The following is an 18560-nucleotide window of genomic DNA, read 5'->3' on the forward strand; positions in this document are numbered from 1 at the left end:
GCGCCCGCCACCGCACCCAGCTAATTTTTTGTATTAAAAATTGAAAATATTCACATAAAAAAGATTATTAAATTATCTAAATACATCCATCATAAACAACTAAAATATAGACAAGATATACGAAAAATGTGTTTTCAAACACCAAAGAACAGTCAGCGCAGGACTATGATCCCCAAGAAAATGAAAGCAAACAAAGTGAGTCTCTTAGAACCAGAGACCATTTTCTGGCTAAGCTCATGTGGAAGGGGAACACAGATCCTGGCAGTACAAGTTAAGAAAATAGAGATCAGAGTTTGAGGGGTTTGAGGCAACTGGAATATCTGGAGGCTGAGTTCACTATTAGGGAACTAAAGAGAAAAAGCCTCTCCAGAAATCTGCAAAGTAGTTTCCACTGAGTGCTACACTTATATACAGGGTGATACTCCATAAGATTGGGCAAAGAACAACTGGAAAGTTGTAAGAGATCATACAAGTAGCCAGACATTTGCATTTCAAACAGCCAGAGTAGAAAATCCTCATGGATCACCAGGATATTCAGTGAATTCAGAGAAATAACAAATTCAGGATCACAGGGGTGAACTTCCCTACAGTAAAAGCTATTCTGCCACCATGCAATGACAATTTTGTATTCTTTGTAGAGAAAGAGTTTTGCCATGTTACCTAGGCTAGGCTCGAATTCGTGGGCTCAAGCGACCTGTCCGCCTCGGCCTCCCAAAGTGCTGGAGTTACAGGCGTGAGCCAAGGTACCTGGCCAAAGCCCAACATAATTTACGAAAGACCACAAAGCCCAGAGCTCAACATCATAACATTTACAATATCCAGTAGCAAATCAAAAATTACTAGACAAAGAAGCCCAGTGGCTCACACCTGTAATCTCAGCACTTTGGAAGGCCAAGGCAGGAGGATAACTTGAGGCCAAAAACCAACCTAGCCTTGGCAACATAGTGAGACCTGCATCTCTACAAAAATAAGATAAGTATTTTTTTAATTAAAAAAAAAAAAAGAGGCCAGGTGCGGTGGATCACTTTGAGGTCAGGAGTTCGAGACCAGCCTGGCCAACATGGTAAAACCTTGTCTCTACTAAAAATACAAAACTTAGCTGAGCATGGTGGTATGCACCTGTAATTCCAGCTACTTGGGAGGCTGAGGCAGGAGAATTGCTTGAACCCGGGAGGCAGAGGTTGCAGTGAGCCGAGATCACGCCACTGCACTCCAGCCTGGGTGACAGAGCGAGACCCTATCTCAAAAAAGAAAAACTTAGAAAGAAGGTCAAATAATTTTCAGATAAATAAAATCTGAGAGAATTATCTGGCTTGCCTTTTAATTTTCTTTTTTTTTTTTTTTTTAAATAAAAATAGAGACGTGTCAGCCAGGCATGGTGGCTCATGCCTGTAATCCAAGCACTTTGGGAGGCCAAGGTGGGCGGATCATGAGGTCAGGAGATCGAGACCATCCTGGCTAACACGGTAAAACCCTGTCTCTGCTAAAAATACAAAAAATTAGCCAGGCATTGTGGCGGGTGCCTGTAGTCCCAGCTACTCAGGAGGCTGAGGCAGGAGAATGGCGTGAACCCAGGAGGCAGAGCTTGCAGCGAACCGAGATCGCACCACTGCACTCCAGTCTGGGTGACAGAGCGAGACTCCGTCTCAAAAAAAAAAAAAAAAATAGAGACAGGGTCTCGCCATGTTGCCCAGACTGGTCTCAAACTCCTGGGCTCAAGCAATTCTCCCACCTGAGCCTCCCCAAAGTGCTGGGATTACAGGCATGAGCCATCATGCCCAGCTGACCATTTCAACTTATCTTGAAGAGCAGAAGTGTGTAATGATGAAGTACAACTTACCAATTATTTGTTCTTTTTCAGTATAACCTTTTGAAGTTTAATTTACAAAATCTTTCCCAAGTCTGAGGTCACTAAGATTTTCTCTTTTCCTCTAGAAGTTTCATAATTTTAGTGTATACATTTTAGTCTATGGTTCATTTTGTTAATTTTTGTATATGGGACCCTAATCATGTATATATATAATGTATATATATATATAATGCTATATATATATACATGGGCAGTAAGGGTTGAGACCGAGGGAGACTCAATATCAAAAAACAAAACAAAACAAAAAAAGAAATGATACAAATATATATACATGTGGTAAGAGTTGAGGTTCAATTATTTTGCATATGCTATTGACTTGTTCATTTTTTGAAAAGATCATCCTTCCTTGATTGTCTCAGCACTTTTGTTGAAAATCAATTGGCCATATGTGTAGTGGGTCATTAATCTATCTTTACACTATTGTCACACTTTCTTGATTACTGAAGTTTTATAAAAGAGTTGAAATTGATGTATACCCTTCTACGCTGCTCCTTTTCCAGGTTGCTTTGGCTATTGCATTTATATGTAAATGTTAGAATATGTGCATTTATATATAAATGTTAGACTCTCCTTGTTTTTTTTTTTTTTTTTGAGATGGAGTTTCGTTCTGTCAACCAGACTACAGTGCAACGGCACGATCTGATCTCGGCTCACTGCAACCTCTGCCTCCCAGGTTCAAGCAATCCTCCTGCCTCACCCTGCCAAGTAGCTGGGATTACAGGTGCGTGCCACCACACCCAGCTAATTTTTTTTTTCTTTTTTTTTGAGATGGAGTCTTGCCCTGTCACCCAGGCTGGAGTACAGTGGCGCAATCTTGGCTCACTGCAACCTCTGCCTCCCAGGTTCAAGTGATTCTCCTGCCTCAGCCTCCTGAGTAGCTGGGACTACAGGCAAGTGCTACCATGCCTGGCTCATTTTTGTATTTTTTGTAGAGATGGGGTTTCACCATGTTGGCCAGGCTGGTTTCGAACTTCTGACCTCAGGTGATCTCCCTGCCTCGGCCTCCCAAAGTGCTGGGATTACAGGCATGAGCCACTGCACTCAGCCTAGAATCTCCTTGTTAATTTCTACAAAAAGACTGCTGGGATCTTGGTTGGGATTGCTGTAACCTATTTCTTGAGAGAAAGAGTTCCAGAGAATAAACTCAGATAATATTTTTGTTTTGTTTTTCCTTAAATCCCCTAGTAATTCTGATGATTAACCAGATTTGGGTAATACATACACACTCTCACCACCCTCAGGATTCTACAAGTATAACTCATATGCCACCATTTTTTTCAAAAATATTACTACCCTGTTATTAACACACAGTAAGCATTCACTAAATATTAGAAATAAATCTTGCTGGGAATCACTAGAGATGGAAAAGGTATATTTAAATTTGCAGTCTAAGGCAAGAGTTACCAATGAATACAGAAATTGGTGGGTAAAATTTACTGAGAAACAGCATATTTACACAGTCTGGAATTATGTCCCTACAAATTACTTATTACAAAAGGAAAAAGAGGCCAGGAGCAGTGGCTCACGCCTGTAATACCAACAGTTTGGGAGGCCGAGGTGGGCGGATCACCTAGGTCAGAAGTTCGAGACTGGCCTGGCCAATACGGTGAAACCCCGTCTCTACTAAAAATTCAAAAATTAGCTGGGCGTGGTGGTACATGCCTGTAATCCCAGCTACTCCGGAGGCTGAGGCATGAGAATCGCTTTAACCCAGAAGGTGGAGGGTGCAGTGAGCCGAGATCATGCCATTGCACTCCAGCCTGGGCAACAGAGCAAGATTCCATCTCAAAAAAAAAAAGGAAAAAGAGCAACTTTACAACTTTACAGTAGAGAAACCTGGAAGAGAAAAACTTAAGCAAGTGATCCAAGTTATCATAACCAACAGGGCAAACAGACACAAATGTGCCTCAGAGAAGGAACATTATGCACCTAGAAGAGCATAGTATCACCTCTATAGAACTTTTGCTAAAACACATAAGCTGAATTTAATCACAAAGAAACATGACACAAAGTTAGGCTCTTTGTTCAAATTAACTGTTCTGTTCTCTTCATAAACACCAAAGCTATGAAAATAAAAGGAAGGCTGACAGACTGCTGTAGGTTCTCAGGACAAACTATCGCAGGTTCTCAGGAATATGATAACCAATGTAATGTGTGCTCCTGGATTTCCTTGTGGACCAGAAAAAAAAAGTACTATGAAGGACATTAAAGACAATGGCAAAATCTACATATGGTCTCCAGAGAATATATTAGTGTTACATAAATATTAAATTTTCTGATTAGTACAATTTTGATAATTATACTACAACTATGTCCTGGTTTTTTGGTGAAATATTTAGGTTAAAAGGGAAAACTCTGTATTCAGCTTACCATCAATTTTTTTTTTTTAAGATGGAGTCTCAGGCCGGGGGCAGTGGCTCACGCCCGTAATCCCAGCACTTTGGGAGGCAGAGGCGGGTGGATCACGAGGTCAGGAGATCAAGACCATCCTGGCTAGCATGGTGAAACCCTGTCTCTATTAAAAGTACAAAAAATTAGCCAGGCGTGGTGGCAGGCGCCTGTAGTCCCAGCTACTGGGGAGGCTGAGGCAGGAGAATTGGCATGAACCTGGGAGGCGGAGCTTGCAGTGAGCCAAGATCACCACGCCACTGCACTCCAGCCTGGGTGACAGAGCGAGACTCCGTCTCAAAAAAAAAAAAAAAAGTTGGAGTCTCACTCTGTTGCCCAGGCTGGACTGCAGTGGTGCGATCTCGGCTCACTGCAACCTCAGCCTTTGGGAGGTCAGGGCAGGTGAATTACCTGAGGTCAGGAGTTTGAGACCAGCCTGACCAACATGGAGAAACCCAGTCTCTACTAAAAATACAAAATTAGCCAGGGAGGTGAAGGTTGCCGTGAGCTGAGATCGCATCATTGCACTCCAGCCTGGACAACAAGAGCGAAACTCCATCTCAAAAAAAAAAGTAAACACACACACACACACACACACACACACACACACACACACACAGATACATGTGTCTGAAAAAATATTAAAGGAAATGGGGCAAAATGTTAACAACTAGTGAATTTGGATAGAGAGTATTCTGATATTCTTTAATTATATTTGCAACATTTGTGTATGTTTAAAATTGTTGACCAAAATGTTTTAAAAGAAAACTGACCAATTTAAAAAATATATAGAACTATTTCATATTGTCATTATCCTGTCAAAAACCATCAAAAATTGAAACTAGATTTTCATCAAAAAAAAAAAAAAAACAAAAAACAAACTCTTCCTGATACCTCTATAATTAAGACCACTCACTTTTTCTGGTTTTGATTCCTCTTCATTCTCATCATCAGAGGAAGGACCTGCCAACGTTGACACTTTGCTAATTACACCAAGTCTGGCTAGCTGATCCAGAAATATATCACCACCTTTATCTACTAAATCCCTTATGATCTGCAAAGCCAGCAAGTGGCCATCATCATCATCCTGAAAAAAAAAAAAAAAAAAAAAGAGGGAGGAAGTACACAATATCAAGGAAATGAAAGAAAAACAATAAAAATAAGTTTAATTGCCAGGAGTAGAGAAATGCAGTAATTTGCACAACATGATTTACTGAAATTAAAACAAAATTTTTATTTCAGACTACTAGCTACAGGAAATTAATGCTAAAGAGTTTTGAAAAAGAAACTGACCTCTTGATCCAGGACAGTTGCAGTGATTTCCACTAGTATCGTAGGCAAATTGTGACCAACATCAGAATCGCAAACTTCTTTTAACAGTGCTTCAGAGCAAAAATGAATCATTTTTCGAATTAGAGCAAGACTTGCTTTCCTTGAAAAGTAAAAATAGAATTGTATGAAGCCAAATGAAGTTAAACCAAAATGCATGCATTAATGAACAGTAAAATATCCCATGTTATGTTTTATACACTGCTAAAAAATATATACTTAATAAAAAAATACAAAAAATTGGGACTCAGCACTATATATTCATTTTCGAAATAATTCCATTTATTTTCTATTATAAATATATTGAGCTCACCAAAAATGACTTATAATTTTCTTAAATGCACTCTTCTATTCTATATTCTACACTTTACCAGCATGAATGTTAACATGTCATGGTAATTTTAGAAAATCAAGTAAAAAGTACTAGAACTACTAAGAAAATAAATGGGCCCAGCGCAGTGGCTCACGCCTGTAATCCCTGCATTTTGGGAGGCTGAGGGAGGCGGATCGCTTGAGGTCAGGAGTTCAAGACTGGCTTGGCCAACATGAAGAAACCTCGTCTCTACTAAAAACACAAAAATTAGCTAGACATGGTGGCAGGCACCTATAATCTCAGCTACTCAGGAGCCTGAGGTAGAATAATCACTTGAACCCAGGAGATGGTGCCACTGTACTCCATCCTGGGAGACTGAAGGAGACTCCATTTCAAAACACAAAACAAAATTAAAAAAAGAAAAGAAATGATACAAATTATAACTAATCTAAAATTTCCGATAATCCAAACTACAATGCTCTAAGAACTTAAGATACTAGGTAATTTATATGAAAAACAAAATTTTGAATTAATTTGTCCTTCATCAAATTTAAATTCCATGTTCACTACAACTATGGACTCATATAAATGAAAATAAGAGATCCTAATAATCCCATGCCCCCAAAATATTCCCATCATTAACAAATTAGCATGCCTCCTTTCCCTTTTATTCACTTAATGCTTTGCTTAGACCGTAGCCGACACTCAATAAAGTCACATAAATTAACCTCAATTTTTTTTTTTTTTTTTTGAGACAGAGTCTCGCTCTGTTGCCTAGGCTGGAGTGCAGTGGCACAATCTCAGCTCACTGCAACCTCCTCCTCCCGGGTTCACGCCATTCTCCTGCCTCAGCCTCCCGAGTAGCTGGGACTACAGGCGCACACTGCCACACTCAGCTAATTTTTTGTATTTTTAGTAAAGACGGTGTTTCCCTGTGTTAGCCAGGATGGTCTTGATCTCCTGACCTCGTGATCCACCCGCCTCTGCCTCCCAAAGTGCTGGGATTACAGCTGTGAGCCACCATGCCCGGCCAAATTAACCTCAACTTTATAACATGTAACCTGATCTTTTAAAATAAAAAACACATATTCACATACATTTAAATGATAATAAAATATTAATAAGACAAGGCTTGGCTGGGCGAGGTAGTTCACGCTTGTAATCCCAGCACTTTGGGAGGCTGAGGCAGGTGGATCACCTGAGGTCAGGAGTTCGAGACCAGCCTGACCAATATGGTGAAATCCCATCTCTAATAAAAATACAAAAATTAGCCGGGTATGGCGGTGGGCATCTGTAGTCCCAGCTACTCAGGAGGCTGAGACAGAAGAATTGCTTGAACCCTACAGGCAGAAGTTGCAGCAGGCCAAGATCGTGCCACTGCACTCCAGCCTGGACGACAGAGCCAGACTCTGTCTTAAACAAAAACAAACAAACAAACAAAACAAAAAAAAGGTTTGTCTATTATGTAAGAGCCAATAATCAATTCATTTAACAAATATTTTCTAAATATCTAACGATGTTCTAGGCACTAAGCTGCAGATATCATTTGAGGTGAATGATAGAAGGATAAAGAGGCAAAATTTTCAACTGATGTCCTAGAGAGGCATGTGATACAGCTGTATTTCTACAGCATGGGGTCTCTACATATTTTATAACTCTAACTGAAGTTATAACATTATATTTCTTTAATGAAAGAATATGCTTTATTACAAATTCAAGTACAATACAGAAAATGATAGGTGGACAGAGGACAAACTGTTCTAACAGGATTGGTTCTTTCCAGTTTTTGTTTTGTTGTTTTTAATTTAATTTAATTAATTTTTTGGGGGGACAGAGTCTCACTCTGTCACCCAGGCTGGAGTGCAGTGGTGTGATCTCGGCTCACTGCAACTTCTGCCTCCTGGGTTCAAGCGATTCTCCTGTCTCAGCCTCCAGAGTAGCTGCAATTACAGGTGTGCACCACCACATCCAGCTAATTTTTGTAGTTTTAGTAGAGACGGAGTTTCATCACATTGGCCAGGCTGATCTCGAACTCCTGACCTCAGGTGATATGCCTGCCTCAGCCTCCAAAGTGCTGGGATTACAGGCGTGAGCCACCGCACCCGGCCATAATTTTATTTATTTATTTATTTATTTTTTTTTTGAGACAGGGTCTCACTCTGTCCCCCAGGCTGGAATGCAGTGGCAGGATTTTAGCTCACTGCAACCTCTGACTCCCAGGTTCAAGTGATTCTTGTGCCTCAGCCTCCCAAGTAGCTGGGATTACAGGCTCCTGCCACAGTGCCCAGCTAATTTTTCTATTTTTTGTAGAGACAGGGTTTTACCACGTTGCCCAGGCTGGTCTGGAAATCCTGTGCTCAGGAGATCCACCCTACTTGGCCTCCCAAAGTGCTGGGATTACAGGCATGAGTCACCACGCCTGGCCCCGGTTTTTATTACTGGCCCTAGTTTTTATTTATATTCCACCGTAAATACCAGAATTTAAGTATTAGTTTTATATCATGACAGTTCAATTAACAATGTATTAGAATGTTTATATGTTATTTATCTATCTCTCATATACTGAGCCATTACGAGCAGTAATCTTTTTATGTACTTTAAAAACATAATTCATTTAACCCACACAACAAAACCTATGAGGTGGGTTTTATTAGCTCAAATTTACAAGTGAAGATACTGAGCAATAGTTAAGTCAGTCTACTAAGATCACTGAGCTAATAAATTACAGAGCCTGTATTCAAATTCCATCTCTTAATCAGATGATACATAATACTCACAACATAAAATTTTCCTGTTTAACACTATTATATAAATTTTGAACATTTAGTTTACAGTCTTTTCTATTAAAAATAGCACTATTTATTTTTGTGTAAACAGTTTCTTAATATTCCTTCAGTACAGAGGGATTCTTGGATCTAACAGCCTAAACACTTTCATTAAGTACTGAATGTGTATGAGTACTGCATTCATATTGGCAAACTGATTCAAAAAAGGCTGTTAACACCTTAAATTATCACTAAATATGAATATCTACAATACTCCTTTTTACTTAAAAAAATTTCTCATTTTTTAAGTTTCTTAACTGTCCAATAGGTAAAAATGATACCAAATTTTACTTATTTCTAAAATGTTTTGCTTTTTACTAGTAAGGAAATACTTCTTTTTTTTTTTGAGACAGCGTCTCACTTTGTCATCTAGACTGGAGTGCAGCAGCACAATCTCAGCTCACTGCAGCCTTGACCGCCCAGACTCAAGCAATCCTCCCACCTCAGCCTCTCGAGTAGCCAGGACTACAGGCATGCGCCACCACACTCAGCTAATTTTTGTATTTTGTAGAGACAGGGTTTCACTAGTTGCCCAGGCTGGTCTCAAACTCCTGGACTCAAGCAATCCTCCCACCTCAGCCTCCCAAAGTGCTGGGATTACATGCATGAGCTAACATGCCCAGCTAGGAAATACATTTTTCCTTATTAATTTTTTGTTATGTTTCCTCTTGAACATTGTGCCTTAATTTCATTGACTAACTTACTCAAATGGCTCTAATTTGTACATACCCTTTGTATATAATAACGACAGTATCCCTTTGTCATATTTGCTAACAAATACCCACCTGCTGGCAAATTTATTTAGATTAAAAGTGTCTATTCTGAGACATTTGTGGCTGCAGGTAATATTGTTTCTGGTATGTAGTAGTTTTATGTTTTTTACATAAAATAAATTTAAAAGGACATATTTGGCTAATGCAAATAAGTTTCTAAAGTAAGCCAGGCATAGTGACTCACGCCTGTAAACCCGCAGTTTGGGAGGTCAAGGCAGGGGAACTGCTTAAGCCGGGGAGTTCAAGACCAGCCTGGGCGTTCAAGACCAGCCTGGGCAGCAAAGCAAGATTGTCTCTAAAAACAAAAATTAGCTGGACCTGGTGGCGTGTGCCTGCAGTTCTAGCTCAAGAGGCTGAGGCAAGAGGATACACTGTGCCATGGAATTCAAGGCTGCAGTGAGCCGTGATCATACAATGCACTCCAGTCTGGGTGACAGAGCAACACCCTGTCTTAAAAAAAAAGAAAGAAAGGAAAAAACAAAAGAAAAAGCCAGACTGAGTGTGGTGGCTCACGCCTGTAATCCCAGCCCTTTAGGAGGCCAAGGTGGGCAGATCACCTGAGATCAGCAGTTTGAGACCAGCCTGGCCAATATGGCAAAATCCCATCTTTACTAAAAACACAAAAAAGTTAGCCAGGCATGGTGGTGTGTGCCTGTAATCCCAGCTACTCAGGAGCTGAGATGGCGCCACTGCACTCCAGCCTGTGTGACAGAGCAGGACTCTGTCTCAAAAAAAAAGAAAAAGAAAAAGCCATTCTTCCTATCAAGGTCTGATAAACATTCAAGTATATTTTCTTTTGCTCAGAGGTTCTGGAGGGGCTCACGCCTGTAATTCCAACACTTTGGGAGGCTGAAGAGGGCAGATCACATAAGGCCAGGAGTTCAAGACCAGCCTGGCCAATATGGTGAAATCCCGTCTCTACTAAAAAAATACAAAAATTAGCTGGGCATGGTGGTGCATGTCCTTAATCCTAGCTCCTCAGGAGGCTGAGGCACAAGAATCGCTTGAACCTGGGAGTCAGAGGTTTGCAGTGAGCCAAGATCATGCTACTGCACTCCAACCTCAGTGACAGAGCAAGACTGTCTCAAAAAAAAAAAAAAAAAGTTTTGGAGGATAGGGAAAAAAAGTATCTTATCTTTTTGTTTTCTTAATATTTTAGTTTTTAAGTCTTAGAATTTGTTTCGATTTAAAACATAAGATAAAAGATTAGGGTGATTTTTAAAATCAAACTACAAAGCAGATGTTCCAGTACCACTTAATAAATAGCACTCCCTCCCCTGAATGATCTGAGAAACATCCATTATAATACCTCTAATACCTATATATAACTGGCTCTATTGGGGGGACTATTTTATTCCATTGATTTACACACTACTCTGCTAGTTATCATAAAAGTTTCATTGCTAAAGGGTTACACTAACATTTCAGATTTTTCTTTAATAATCTCACCTATTTATTCTTCCAGATGAACTCTGGGATCTGTCAAGTTCTAAAACAAATTCTGTAGTTATTTCCTTTAGAACTGCATAACCTACAAATTAATTTTAGAAGAATTTATGTCTTTAGATTATTTAATGTTTTCACCCAAGAACAATTTCCCACTATATCCCACCAAGTCTACTTTTTTCTCTCAAATTATTTAAAAAAAAAAAAATTGGGCCAGTCGCAGTGGCTCACACCTGTAAACCTAGCACTTTGGGAGGATCACTAGAGCTTAAGAGTTCAAGACCAGTCTGGGCAACATAGTAAGATCTTGTTTATGCACAAAAAAATAAAAAAATTAGCCAGGTGTGGTGGTGCTCACCTGTAGTATCAGCTCCTTGGGAGACTGGAGAATTGCTTGAGCCCAGGAGGCTGAGGCTGCAGTGAGCTGAGATCACGCCACTGCATAGCAGGGTAAGATCCTGTCTCTCTCACACACACACACACACACACACACACACACACACGCCACTGCACAGCAGGGTAAGATCCTGTCACACACACACACACACACACACACACACACAGAGAAAGAAAAGAAAACCAGACCACACACGGTGGCTCATGCCTCTAAACCCAACACTTTGGGAAGCTGACGTCAGAAGATCGCTTGAGCCCAGGAGTTTGAGACCAGTCTGGGCAACACAGCAAGACTTCATCTCTACAAAACAAAAAAAAAAAACTATTTTAATTAGCCAGGTGTTTAGCCAGGCATGGTGGCATGCATCTGTAGTCTCAGCTACTTGGGAGACTAAGGTGAGAGGATCGCTTGAGCCTGGGAGGCAGAGCCTGCAGTGAGCCAAGATTGTGCCACTGCACTCTAGCCTAGGTGATAGAGTGAGCCCGTCCCCCCCAAAAAAATTAGTTGGGTGTGGTGGTGCACAACTGTGGCCGCAGGTGCTTGGGAGGCTAAATTGGGAAAATCCCTTGAGCCCAGGAGTTTGAGGTTGCAGTAAGCTATGAGCATTCCACTATACTCCAGCCTGTGCAACAGTGAGATCCTGTAGCTAAAACATTTTTAAAAAAATTTTAAAGGGCTAGGCGTGGTGGCTCACCCCTGTAATCCCAGCACTTTAGGAGGCCGAGGCAGGCGGATCACTTGAGGTCAGGAGTTCAAGGCCAGGCTGGCCAACATGGCAAAACCCCGTCTCTACTAAAACTACAAAAATTAGCCGGACATGGTGGTGCGTGCCTGTAATCCCTGTAAACCCATGGGAGGCTGAGGCAGGAGAATCCCTTGAACCCAGGAGGCAGAGGCTACAGTAAGCCAAGATCACGCCACTTCACTCCAGCCTGGGTGACAGAGCAAGACTCTGCGTCAAGGCCAGGTGCGGTGTCTCACGCTTGTAATCCCAGCACTTTGGGAGGCCGAGGCGGGAAAAAAAAAAAAAGTCAGGAGATCGAGACCACGGTGAAACTCTGTCTCTACTAAAAAAAAAAAAAAAAAAACAAGACTCTGTGCCAAAAAAAAAAAATTTTTTTAAAGGTCCCCAAAGATCTAGTTTGCTGCAAAGTAGACTCAATCTTTTTCCAGTTATTTATACTAACTCCTACGATGTTTACTTACCAGACCTCTTCAAAATTCTATGTAGCTTTCTTCTAAAACAAAGTGAAGTCCTCAGTCTAATTATCTTACAGAAAAAATAACCAGGCTTTTACAAACTACTCCACCACTGATACTACCAATCTCTGTTTTGAAGCCTTCACTGATCTGCTGTCTGCCTTTTATTTCCTAAACAGATACTGTGCACAGGCCTATACAGGTAATAGCTAATGTCAATATACATGGACACTCCTTTAACTGTCTGAATCAGTGTTATGTTTACTTATCTGATAAAACTTCAAAAAAAACTGGTAAAATATCAGGTCATAACCAATCCACCTTGTTTTTTTGAGACAGGGTCACGCTATGTTGCCTAAGCTGGTCTCAAGCGATCCTACTCCCTCAGCTTCCCAAGTAGCTGGGACCAGAAACGCGCCACCGTGTGCTCCCCCTTGTTTTTAATAATGCTAAATAATTCCAAAAAATAAACTATCACTTTTCAAATACCTCTAACACGTTAGACACTATGCTACACACATATTTAATTTTTATTCTCACTCCTAAAGAGGATTAAGTATAACTATCCTCACCTTGGAGACGAGCCAATTAAGAGGTTATGTGCTTTGCCCATGGCCATATAGGAAAGTGCAATGAGTTGATTCCAGAGTATCAGTTCTTAAACTAAGACATATATTATTTTCCTAGCTACAATTAAATGTGTCTGCTAATAACTACCTGGGAAAATCTAGCATCAAATTTTCTAATACTAATATCTCCAAACATTTAAAATGATAAAAGAAAATAACCATCCAATAAGGGAACTCTGTTATATGGTAGCATACTTTATAATTTTCTGATGGCCTTATCATGAAGCACTTCTACTCCAGAATGATTCTTGCACTGGCGTAACAGATGGGCCTCTAAAATTTTCAGACCAAATTATCTTGTTCAAAACTGAACTTGCTCATTTAAGATGATTCAAGTCTTGTGTTATTTAAAAAAAAAAAAAAAAAAAGTGACCCCACTAACACCTACACCTCTGTAGCTATTTGGGGAAGAATTAAAAACCAAGCTATTAAATGTTCACAGTGAATTATTTTGCGGCCACTTCTCTCCCATTTAAAGCAGACTGCTTGTATTTTAATGTCAGCTCATAATACTGGTATTGGAAGTACTTGAATCTTATAAAACTGCATGCTGTACAGACCTCCTGAACTGAAAATGACCAAAATCAGATTCCTACTCAGCCAAAAACCTGCAGTCATCTTTCACCCTTTCTTCCTTCAATCCACCATCTAATTGGTCACCAATCCGTATACAATCCATCTGCCAAACTCTTAAATTTGTTCTCACTAATCCAGTTGCCCTGAAGTTTCTATCTCAATCAACACTTGTCTGTTTCTATTCTCTCCTTCCTCCAGTTCTTCTCTCAACAGAAATCCAGATGTGTCAAACTTTCCTTACGGGTCTTTAATAATCCTTCTTAAATGTGAGGTAGAGTCCACGCTCTTTCACATGGCCTACAAAAGCCATCATAGGTTATAAAAAGCTCCTCTCTACTTTCTTAACATTATTCTCTGAGCTTTCCAAATGTATCCTGTACTCCATTAATATTGACATACTTGCAACTGCTAACAAAACACACTCATTCAATCATTCAGTAAATATCTACTGAGGACCTAAGGATCAGGCCCTATTCTGTATCTCCTTGCTTTTGTAGGAATATAGCAGTATATAAGACCAGCTCTTGTGGTGCTTACTTTAAAGAGACAAGACAATAAAACAAACAAAACCCCCCCAAAAAGCAGTATTTCAGAGAGTGTAACCTTTTTTTTTTTTTAGATGGAGTCTTGCTCTGTTGCCTAGGCTGGAATGCAGTGGCGCAATCTTGGCTCACTGCAACCTCTGCCTCGTGGGTTCAAGCAATTCTCCGGCCTCAGCCTCCCGAGTAGCTGGGACTATAGGCAAGCGCTATCACACCCAGCTAATTTTTTTATTTTTCATAGAGACAGGGTTTCGCCATGTTAGCCAGGCTGGCCTCAAACTCCTGGCCTCAAGTGATCCACCGGCCTCGGCCTCCCAAAGTGCTGGGATAACAAGCGTGAGCCACCATGCCCAGCCAAGACAGCATAAGCTTTGTAAAGTCAGTAAAACATTATTGATATAAAAAGTGTAACGGGGTAAATTTAAATCAGGGAGACAGACTTCAGTGGATTTAACACTTGAACTGAGAGCTGAATGGTATGAAGCAAACACCCATTCAGAAGATCTAGGGACAGAAAAGTTTCAAGCAGATGACAAACAAGTGCAAAAGCCCTAAGGCAAGGATGTACTTGGAGGGTTCCACAAATAGAAGGCTAGCATGAGTGTAATGGGCCAAATGTTAGGTAGTACTGTGTTGGAGAGCTGGGTTGGGATTATGTAAGAACTTGCAAGCCTAAGGGTTAAGGAGCTGAGTTTTAGTTAAAGCCAATTAGAAGCTATGAAGGGTTCAAACTAGGAAGTGGTATGATATAATTATGATTTAAAGATACAATTCTCAAGCCAAGTGCGGTAGCTCATGCCTGTAATTCCAGCACTTCAGGAAGCTGAGGCCAGAGGATTGCTTGAGCCCTGGAGTTAAAGACCAGCCTGGACAAGATGGTCAGACCTCATCTCCACAAAAAAATAAAAACATTAGCTGGTGTGGTAGTGCACGCCTATAGTCCTAGATACTCAGCAAGCTGAGGTGGGAGGATTCCTTGAGCCCAGGAGTTCAAGTATGCAGTAAGCTGTGACTGCACCACTGCACTCCAGCTGTAATTGCGCCACTGCACTCCAGCCTGGACAAGAGAGCAAGACTTTGTCTCTAAAAAAAATTAAAAAAAAAAAAAAAATGTATGTAATTCTCAGGATAGGTGCAATGCAGAAGCTCACACTTACAATCCCAACACTTTGGGAGGCCAAAGCAGAAAAATCACTTGAAGCTAGGAGTTCAAGACCAGCCTGGGCAACAGAGCAACACCATGTCTCTACAAAAAATTTAAGAATTAGCCAGGCAAGGCGGTATACATCTGTAGTCCTAGCCACTTGAGAGGCTGAGGTGGGGGATCGCTGGAGCCCAGGAGTTCAAGGTTGCAGTGAGCTATGATTGTGCCACTGCACTCCAGCTTGGGTGACAGAGCAAGACCTGTCTCTAAAAATATATATGGTCGGGTGTAGTGGCCCATGTCTGTAATCCCAGCACTTGGGAGGCTGAGGTGGGCGATCACTTGAGCCCAGGAGTTTGAGACCAGCCTGGGCAACGTGGTGAATCCCCAGCTATACTAAAAGTACAAAAAATTATCTGGGCATGGTGGCATACTTGTAGTCCCAGCTACTCGGGAGGCTAAGGTGGGAGAATCACTGGAGCCCAGGAATTCAAGGCTGCAGTGAGCCGTGATCCAGCCACTGTACTCTAGCCCAGGTGACAGAGATATCCTGTCTCAAAAATTAATTAAAAATATATATACACGCACACATCTACATATATAATTCAGCCTAATATGTACAAACACTGTAAAGGAGCAAGAGAGAAAAAGCAGAATGATTAATTAAGAGGCTACTGCAGTGGTCAAACCACTGTCTTTGGTAGTTTGGATCAGAGTACTGACCAGCAAAAGATGAAAAGAAATAGCAAGCTATAGACACACTGTAGAGGGAGAGCCACAAGGAGTTCCTGATGGATGGACATGCTTCCAAATCTGTCTGCCTAGAAAATTCCTAAGTATCCTTTAAACCACAATTTAAATCTCACCTCTGCATAAAACTGTCTCCAATCTGTCCAGCCCAATTAGTTGTTAAATCATCTATATTCCCAGAGAACCCTGAATATGCGCCTAATCTACCATTTACCACTCTATGTTTTACCCACATACATCCTTACTAGCCCCCAAGGGGAAGAGTAAGCAAGAGCCAAGTCTCACTTATCTGTATAACTCCTCCAGTGGCCATCTCATACTGTCCCTACCAACAGGCTTCCAAAAAGCTCAATAAGTGTTTGCAATACTTATCAAATACAGATTTAATATTCAGACAGCTACCAAAAATTTGTTAAGAATCTAGTAACTTTTCTAAAACTCCTCTTCATTCAGATTGTCAGAAGAAAAGATAAGACTTTCCTATTTCTGATCTAATTTTTATTCTTACCACACCTTCTTAACATTAAAATAAACCTCAAATCCTTCTGGAAAAGGGAGATAAATAAAACCATATAATTGGTGTAATTTGTCTAACACATCAAATAGTATGAATAACTACCTTATTGAAGGCAGCATAGTTTGCTGAAATGTTTGTGCAAACACTGGCAATAACCTTTTCAAGTATATGGGTGCCATTTCCGGATCTCCTTTGGGCTCATTACATTCTTCTTCATCTTTGTTTGTATCTTTCTTTTTCTTATCATCTCCTTTATTAACTGGACACATCCAATCACCTACAGACAAATATTTTTTAAAGAAATACTTTTTTGGAAACTTTTGCTTTCAAGGAAAAAAACCTTAAGATATATCCAACTTCAAATAATAATTATCTCTAATTAACAAATAAACTGAAATTAGAACATTGTTTCAATGATGCTTATAAGAATACTAAAGAGCATTAGTAACTTCAATGAGCTCAATAACAAATTAAGAAGATAATTTTGGATATTCCACTTCGTTCCAAAAATTATTTCACAGAGCTTCTGGATTCATCAACCCTCTGAAAACTTAAAACTTTGGTCAGCCGGACGCGGTGGCTCATGCCTATAATCCCAGCACTTTGGGAGGCTGAGGTGGGCGGATCATGAGGTCAGGAGATCGAGACCACCTGGCTAACACGGTGAAACCCCGTCTCTACTAAAAATACAAAAAAAATTAGCCGGGCGCGGTGGCGGGTGCCTGTAGTCCCAGCTACTCGGGAGGCTGAGGCAGGAGAATGGCGTGAACCCGGGAGGCGGAGCTTGCAGTGAGCCGAGATAGCGCCATTGCACTCCAGCCTGGGCGACAGAGCAAGACTCCGCCTAAAAAAAATTTTTTTTTGGTCAAACTACCCTACCTAAACAATACCAAAGTATTCTTTATCTGACATTCCCATATTCCTTGAACTTTAGATTTTGGTCATTCTGGTATCAGGCAGTCACAATCTCAAAGAACATAGAAAATTAAGCTGTTAAAGGTTTATTAAATGTAAGCATATACATATATAATTATTTGACCTCATAGGGATAGTTCATTTATATAATGTTAATGTGTCTACAGAAAGCTATGGAAGTGAAAGCTGAAAAATAACAGTAGATGGCTTCAAAGGAAAGAATGTAGCACTCACCTGGAGACTGAAGAATAGCTACTACTTCACTATGGCCCCTTTCTCGAGCTTTATCTAATGGAGTCTTCCCATCTTCATCTCTCAGATCTGGATTTGCACCATGCCGTAACAGAGTCTAGAGAAGAAAAGCATTTAACTTGAATATAACAATACTTTATTTCTTTGACATCCAACTATGTAAACTAAAGATATTCCAGAATTACTTAATCAAGCAGGTGGAAATCTGTATCTCTGCCTTTGCACTTAGTACCTTAAAAGCAGCCTATTCTGTAATCCCAGCACTTTAGGAGGCCGAAGCGGGTGGGTCACCTGAGGACGGAAGTTCAAGACCAGCCTGACCAACATGGAGAAACCCCGTCTCTACTAAAAATACAAAATTAGCCGGGTGTAGTGGTGCATGCCTGTAATCCCAGCTACTTGGGAGGCTGAGGCAGGAGAATCACTTGAACCCAGGAGGCAGAGGTTACAGTGAGCAAGATCGCTTGAACCATTGCACTCCAGCCTAGGCAACAAGAGCGAAACTCCAGCTCAAAAAACAAAAAAAGCAGCCTATCGTATCTTGAAAAACTTATGAATTAATTGTACTTGGTTATTTATCATCATCTCAAATTAAGTATGTTCCATCTTAACATGTCACTTTCTCCATCAAACTCTGCCTCCCAATTTCTTTAAGAGAGATATTGTTTAATTTATGACCTGGCAACCAACAACA

At 40.5% G+C, this 18560-nt stretch overlaps 1 protein-coding gene across 11 annotated transcripts in view; it reads right to left on the reverse strand.

Moving 5' to 3' along the window:
• The window catches only part of HECTD1 (HECT domain E3 ubiquitin protein ligase 1), a 111962-nt gene that overhangs the window by 49964 nt on the left and 43438 nt on the right, over positions 1 to 18560 (reverse strand). For all 11 annotated transcript variants that reach the window (XM_058429242.1, XM_058429241.1, XM_032180197.2 and 8 more), the window contains exons 9-12: positions 17849 to 17963; positions 16802 to 16976; positions 5552 to 5690; positions 5175 to 5345 (exon numbers count right to left, since the gene is read on the reverse strand). In XM_058429242.1, coding sequence (XP_058285225.1) covers positions 5175 to 5345; positions 5552 to 5690; positions 16802 to 16976; positions 17849 to 17963 — 600 coding nt within the window. The remainder of the gene's footprint in view (positions 1 to 5174; positions 5346 to 5551; positions 5691 to 16801; positions 16977 to 17848; positions 17964 to 18560) is intronic.

This window comes from Hylobates moloch, unplaced genomic scaffold (assembly GCF_009828535.3).
Source record: "Hylobates moloch isolate HMO894 unplaced genomic scaffold, HMol_V3 SCAFFOLD_16, whole genome shotgun sequence".
NCBI lineage: Eukaryota > Metazoa > Chordata > Mammalia > Primates > Hylobatidae > Hylobates > Hylobates moloch.